The sequence below is a fragment of the Gymnoscopelus braueri genome (genome assembly GCF_963280865.1).
Source record: "Gymnoscopelus braueri genome assembly, chromosome: 16".
Taxonomy (NCBI): domain Eukaryota; kingdom Metazoa; phylum Chordata; class Actinopteri; order Myctophiformes; family Myctophidae; genus Gymnoscopelus; species Gymnoscopelus braueri.
Window position 1 is genome coordinate 36274206 of NC_137616.1, and position 7715 is coordinate 36281920.

General features: G+C 43.1%; 1 protein-coding gene across 2 annotated transcripts; it reads right to left on the minus strand.

The window, feature by feature from the left end:
• Positions 1-647: 647 nt before the first annotated feature.
• Positions 648-6838, minus strand: LOC308103445 (uncharacterized protein). 2 transcript variants are annotated; one of them, XM_080453413.1, is made up of 7 exons: positions 6772-6838; positions 5271-5281; positions 4300-4995; positions 3631-3719; positions 3033-3204; positions 2835-2941; positions 1276-1399 (listed from the first exon to the last, which is right to left on the minus strand). In XM_080453413.1, exons 2-7 carry the CDS (start codon positions 5274-5276, stop codon positions 1396-1398), a joined length of 1074 nt encoding a protein of 357 aa, XP_080309539.1. In that variant the 5' UTR covers positions 5277-5281; positions 6772-6838; the 3' UTR covers positions 1276-1395. The 2 variants fall into 2 exon arrangements, with proteins under 2 accessions (XP_080309538.1, XP_080309539.1); XM_080453412.1 differs by lacking the exon at positions 2835-2941 and having other exon boundaries at positions 648-1399.
• Positions 6839-7715: the final 877 nt, after the last annotated feature.

Sequence of the window (7715 nt, forward strand, 5' to 3'; positions counted from 1 at the left end):
CCATTGAATTGAATTGAATTGAATTGAATTGACACATCCAGGGCCACGTAGAGATTGTTACTAATAATGACACAACAACCACACACACTTGTAGCAAAATCACAAATGCCACGTGCACGACAAACCTGTTTGTCCTGTAACAGTCCATGGCACACCCCGACTCTAGCAAAAGGAATTGGTTCCTAAGACTAATAAAGTTGTAAAGAGAATTATTTAAAACATATACAATTCATATAACACTGAGTTGCACACTTTTCTTTTTATTATTATTATTTATTTTTCTTACTCATCTACCTTCTTCAGTAAGATTATGCCTTATTTTTGATTTACTGAATGAATGTTAAACTTATTTAAGTGAGACCATAAGTATGTATGCTTTTGTTTCTCATAAATAATGCTTGTTATTTTATGATGATCTTGAGCTCTCTGTAATCTGTGTTACTCCACTGATTTTGGCATCTTACTGTGATTTTGTATTGTCTCTGAAAAAACATTGCTGTAGCTTCAAGCTGTCTCATCCCCTGAGCTGCAAATGCAGACAATAAAAGACAGAAACGATGGCTTGTTTTTTAGTGCTCGTTTTTATTCAAAGTCGTACACTTAATTTGAGTATTGTTCACATAATCCTTTGGAAAGGAGGTCTCCAATCGACTCCATCCTCGTTTCCAAGCAGTCAAAATTGACTTCTCAGTGGGATTACCCTTGTTAATAGTAATTTAATAGCGTAGAAGGATTATTATGCTGGCAGTAGCATCTTTACACTCTGCAAAGAAAAGAAAAATAAATGCTGTGTGCTTACTGAATGGTTATAGCTATAATAATATATTGTCTAGGAAATGAACTGATTCTGGCAGGCACATCTTATTGTCTCAGATGATTGGGAACAAACCACCAATACACAAAACGTTTGCACAATCACAATCATATGGCAATGCAATATTTGGAAAGCTGTTATCTCTGCAGGATGTGAAGTAATATTGATGTGTAAAAATACGGACAAAGACTAACACGGATGGACACAAAGGTATTATGCATCTTTATCCTAATATGTTGATGTGCGTACACTTGTATCTGTGTGTGTGTGTGTGTGTGTGTGTGTGTGTGTGTCTGTGTATGTGTGTGTCTATTTCTGCTTGTGTGCCCCACTGTATGCCTACCTTTGTACCCCAACACGGTGACATGTAGGCTATGCACTTACTGTATATGTGTGCGTATTTACTTGTATATTTGTGTGTTAACCCTAAGGAAGTGTCTCCACATTGATGAAGGTGAGGACAACATCGTGCAGGATGTTGATTCTGTCGATCTGGTTGAGCTCTTTGATGTGGTGAGTGAACTCAAACGTGGGAGCGTTGTTCACCGCCACCCGGAAGCCCTGCATCGTGCACAGGATCTTCATCTGAAACACAGCGGAGGATCCAACATGTAGGAGAGTACTCTTCTATCCATCCACAACACTCAAATAACTAGAGCCAAACCCATGTATCGGTTTGGTCGATTATAGCATAGGTGAACATTTTCAAGCTCACAACACGTCACATTTCTATGCATTGTGAGCTTGTATATCGTTTTTCCTTTTTTTTCCTATTCTTGAAAAACTTCAATCAACATCTTTTTCAAATTGATGAGTGTCACGGCCCAGGGGCAACCCGTGCCCTATAGACATTAATAAGGAACTTTGCATGCACACACACTGCACAGCTGCTTCCCAATGCATTCACCAGCAAGCCGGCTAGGAACAGTATTTAGTAGTGTTTTATTGCATGTATCCTTATGTAAATATCTGAAGATATTCTAACAATCAAAGACTGAAAAGATTTTTAAATGTTTATTGATTGACACTGTGGGGAAGTTGAATTGTTTGTGGGGTCACCTGTCTCTCCCTTGCAGTGCTGGCAATCCTGTTGATTGGAATGGGCCAAGCACAGTAGAGGAGAAGGGGTGTGTGTTTATGTTGATATTTTGTTTTGGCTTTAGTTAATAATCTGCGGATTAATTGGCGGCTGGGAAACATTGTACATGAACATATTTAACTAACTTCGTTATGACGTAATTGCGTAAAATAGCTTGTGGGCCTTAGGTAGCCTTGTTTGAGTTAACAGAGTTACCAATTAGTGGTCATGTGATGGTTTGCCTCACCTGCTTAAAAAGCATGCTACAGGTGAGGGCATCAGTTCAGTTTGGCTTGAGGCTAGCTGTTTGACATCCAGGGGAGAGCTACCAGGGCCTTTGTAGAAGGTTTTCCCTTCTATAGTATCTTAAGGTCCTGGTTGTTTCATTTTTTTAAACTGTCAAGTGTTTAGTTCTGTTATTTGGAGCTTTATTTTGTCCAGTGTTTAATTTCGAACTATTATTTTTGCACAGGCCTGCACTGTGAATTACCCTGCACTTTGGGTAAATGAAATACAAAAACCTTCATTGGTGGACTTGTCAACTTTTGGAGCCTTGGCCGTTCATGCCTTTTCACAATTAGAATTGTTTTTAATTTGATTTGACAAAGTACGTCATCTGTCAAAACATTTGTAATCGGTGGGCTCCAAATTCAGACCCAAAAATCTGGTATCGGCCGGGCTCGACAGAAAACATGATCTATGTAGCACTTTTTAATTTAATATTTACAATACGGGTGGAGGGATTTACATCATGGCCTCCCGCAGTGGGTACGTCCCAAATGTAATCCCTGCAACAGCCACTGAACTCATGCATGCTCAGCCTAAATTAGAAAACAGAATTAGCTCTTCGGATTAGTAATTTCCTGGGAATGGTTAATGTTATTGGTGTTATTGTTAAGCAGCCAAACACTGTGACTCCCCCATCTCTGAGTTCCCACTGACCTCCAGGAGTCTCCCTGCAGTAGAGCAGTCCCCTTATCTAGGATGAGACTCCCCAAACGTCTTTCCAAATCCCCTTTCCATCCTCTGAGCCAATCGTTAGCCTCAGCCTGATATTAACCATGAGAGAGTAGCCTAGTGTCAGTGAGTCATCAGTGGGTCTACTCCCCATCCTAACTAGACCTGTTGATCAACACTCACCTCGAAGGGGCTCCCCGCAGCGAAGGGGAACGGCCCCTTCAGGTCCCTCTCCTCTTTGCACCAGTTGTCACCCACTTTGCAGTTGCGGACCAGCACCTGCTTGCCTAAGTCGTTGAAGCGGGGGTTGATGTGAAATGCGATGTCGTTACCTCTCAGGAAGTTGATGGTGAACCTAAGGAAAAACAAAGGTGTTTGATAAACAGCCACTGCTTTTATAGTAGAGCAAACATTTATCATTGCTTATACTGCTCTATTCACAAATTTGGTTGCACCTTGAAAAACTTATATTGCTGGAAATAAAGATGAATGTAGCACTGTTCTCCTCTTCCCTTTAGTGTCTGCTACTCACAATATGGCATTCCTATTTTAGGCATGTCATTATAGGCTAAAACTAGCTCATCTACAGGCCCATAATGCGTTGTCACATTGACAAAGTATATACTGTTGGGCTTAAGTGGTTAATTTATTCTACCCAAACAAGAGGCTATAGACACCTATTGTCTATAACGGCTGAATCATGCCATCAGTGGACACAGTTTCTTTTGTTTGCATGATGGAGTAGAAAGAACAATGCAGATAACATGTAGGTGTCACTTACATTTTAGCTTTAGGCTTCACGTTGCCCATTATAGTCATCAGCATCCTGTCGTAAACACCTCGAGCCAAGTTCAGATTGTATGGCACGCTCTGCACAGCAGCACAATGGAAGGGAACAATGTTAAACAGCTCACATACTTTGCGACATTAATGACATTGTTCATTCATTCATTCATTCATTCAGCTATGCATTCATAAACATACCCACCATCCATCCATTCACGTTCCACCCATGTTCCATCTATCCAGGCATCCATCCAAACACTTATAGATTATATAGATTATATTTCTATCCATCTACCTCTCATTCTCAACTAAGAGAGGCCCGTCAGACAGCAGCAATGATCACACAAGGTTACAGACAGACAGGACTCAATACAGAGACATAGAGCATATCGTCTCTGTCGGGTGGAAACCTCATATGTGCAAAACTTTACTTTTCAGGATTCAAATTCGAAAAACTGCAAAAGTAGCAGATCTACAAGCTCAAAATGCATCGCTTCGCGCAGCGTTTCGAGCTTGTAGATCTGCTACTTTTGATGCTTTTGTGTAACGCTGTAGTATGATCAAGTGAGGCATTAATTTACGAAAAAAAACATTAGAATATGGATACAGGAGGTTTCTGCACGACAGCGACGGTATCTTCCTTACTTAATTGCGTTGAACTCACCAGTGGTCCAGCAGCGGGCGGCTGAGGCCACTGTGGAGGCAGGAGACCCGGGTTCTGCCCCTGCCACCCGTTCTGCCCAGTCCACCCGTTCTGCCCGGGCCACCCGGGCTGCCCTGGCCAGATGCCAGCCCAGCCAGCACCAGGCTGGTTGGGAGCAGGAGCAGGGGGGGGTGCTTGGGGCTGGGGCTTGGGCTGGGGCTTGGGCTGAGGCTGAGGCTGAGGCTGAATAGGTTGATACTGGGGGGGCAGAACAGGTTGATACTGGGGGGGCAGAACAGGTTGATACTGGGGCTGAGTAGGATACTGGGTACCGGGCCAACACGGTACACCGCAGTTCTGCACTTGAGCGGGTAATTGGAACGGGGCGATGGCTTGGGACGGGGCTGGAGGTGGAGCTGGGTCTGGAGCTGCAACAGGAGCCGGCGCCGGGGCTGGGGCTGGAGCAGGGGCTGGAGCAGGCTGCAACCCGGGCCAGCAGGGTGTCCCGGGCTGCCCGGTCCAGCATGGTCCTGGACCCGGAGGCTGGCTGGGCTGGGGCTGGGTGGGCTGAGCTGGCTCCATCGGCTGGGCGGGCTGCAGGCCCTGGGGCCACGCCGGGAAGCCGGGCTGCGCGCCGGGCCACAGGCTGTTGCCCTGTGGTAAATGCGTATGCGGGACAGAGCCAGCCGGGCAGCCGCCACACATTGGGTCTAGGTGCTGAGGGACGGGTGGAGGAGAGGGAGGAGGAGGAGAGACGGGTCGGTTGGGGTCGGGGGCCAGGATGGAGATATGAGGGAGAGACAGAGTGGAGAGGATGGCGGACACCAACTTGCATTTTGCAAACAGCCCCATTCACGTAAAGCAAAACGAAAACACCTGATTTATAACTCAGATTAAGTCAAGGCAGTGTGATTGCGGTGACCTCTCAATGACATACAGTCAGTATATGACATTATGTGTAGATGTGAGAGGATTGGAGGTGGTATACTTACATTCATTCTACCTGCAAAAAAACCCAAAAACAAATCAAAACCAACAGAATTCAGAAACCAAGGCAATCAGGCCTAGTTGTTTGAGACACAAGAAGCAGTTCTCTAAAGCTGCAAAGAGGAACATAATCTGCGTGTGACTAAAGCCCTATTGTGCATCATGAGATTCACTAATTGAATGATGACAATGACACATGAGCTGAGTAATACAGAGTCACTGAATGTCACGTTGATTCTGGATGGCACGAGGGAGAGAGATTCTCTCTCAAGGAATGTGTATAAACAAAGTCTATTCTCTTCTGTAACATATGTTCTCTCTTGTATCAGCAGATTGCATGCATTAGTCATTAGTGAAATGATTTAGTGGAGCACCCGGCCTCGCATTCCTGTTCCTTAATATGTGTTATTGCTTTAGCCTGGCAGGCTAATGAGACATAAAATGAAATAATTTCTCATAATTAATCATTTCTACCGCATATATTATACACATATATATTACCATATTGAATATAAAGCCCAATTTAATGGTCAGTCAGTCAGAGTTGATGTATTTATCTACTGATAAATAGATTCTGTGTGATGTTTTATGGACTTTCAAGACAGTCTTTATAGAATATCATCATCATCATCAATTATAAGCATCATCTACACCAACATAAACAGAAGCAGCGGCAGCATATATTCCACTATTATTACTATGTGAATGATTGGCTAATTATAGACTTATTCCTCCGTCATTATTAGTTATCATAATTGTTAGATCAACAGTAACCGCATGGTGATAGTAAACGTTTTAATATATTCATCCACATAAGCTTGACTTAAGCGTCATAACCTTTCCCAACTTTGTTTAACATACAACAGTACACATCCCTCATTCTGCATCAGTAGCTCTTAAACCACTTTTGCCCAGAATTATGAAAACATTAGAGGTAGACCTGGGAACACTTTAGGTCCCAGTGATATACATCTATGCTTTTGATAATAGCAGTGTTTCTCATGGGGTCCAAGGGGACCCTCTAGGTTTCTTGGGTGGGTTCCAAATGGACCCTTACAGGTCTGTAACTCTGAGAGTGTATAAATGGAACCAAATGGCAGTGGTGGAAGAAGTACTCACATTTTGTACTCAATTCTCTGTTACAAGTAAAAGTACCAGTGTTCAAAATGTACTAGTTTAGTACTCAAGTACTAAATATACTCAAGTACTAAAAGTAAAAGTACTCATTATGCACAATTTTCACAGGTTTCCAAATGTATAAAATCCTTTGAAAATAGCAGATCTACAAGCTCACAACGCGTCGCTTTGCGACACAGCTTTTAAGATCTGCTATTTTCAAATAGCCAAAGTATATACGTATATAGGTCTGAATTGGTTAAATGTATGTTTTACAAAGTATGGGTCCATTTGTACACCCTCAGAGTTATGGCGGTCCTTGAAATTAAAAAGTTTGAGAGCCACTGTAGAACCAGGCTCCACAGATAACATTTAAAATAAAGTTGTTACCTGTTGTTCTTGGGTCCTCAGAAGCAGGCTGTATAGATTGTGGTGTGGTTAAGGAGAATCAGGCAGCTCACAGCCAAACAAACACACACACACAGTCTTTTATACTGCTGCCAACCCTCTCTCCGTTTAGCCACTCCTAACCTCCCTGTCCCATTGCCCAGAAAACACCCACCCACACAGGAAATGTTGTCACAACACAAAGGTAAACAAGTTCTGGTGGGTTGTGCTTAACTTGTGAAGATGCAAAAATATTCAAAATTCAATTAGATATTCAAGATTCTTTGTTGTTACATCCCATTATACAAAGTACAAAGAGAGTAAAATGATTTGGTTTTGACTCCTCGACATTGCAGCAACAATAAGAAATAGCATAGCAATAACTCGGTGGGGACCTGAGGGAGTACGGTGCCCGGCATCAAGTCAGTCGCATAAGCGTTTGTACAGAATCGCAAGTCTGATCGATATACACATACTGTACAATATATTGGCATGTATGGAGATCTGATTATCCAGAACCGCTGACCAGACCAATATGCCCACATATTCTGATGACATCAGGAATCTCCATATACTGTATGGGCATAAAATGAGCATGGGCAGACAGATACAGAGTTATATGGGCATAAAAGGGACACAGCCAGACAGAGGTGGTACAGCGAAAACGTGTACAAAGGGTATTTATTGCACTAGAGGTTCGGCCCTCACATCTAGTTCGAGTTCGGGCCTTGTCTGTTTGATCTTTTGCGGACCCCAGGTTGAAACCTATCTGGGTTTTAGCCATCAAATCTTAGTGACCAGTGTAAAAGGTTAGCACATTCTCCAGCAGGCCACTCTGTCTGGGTTTTCCTCAAACATCCCAGTAACACAAGGGGCTTTTCTCCTCCTAATGTGGTTGACTTCATTGCAAAGCAGTCATAAGACTCTGACACACCACAACGCCACGG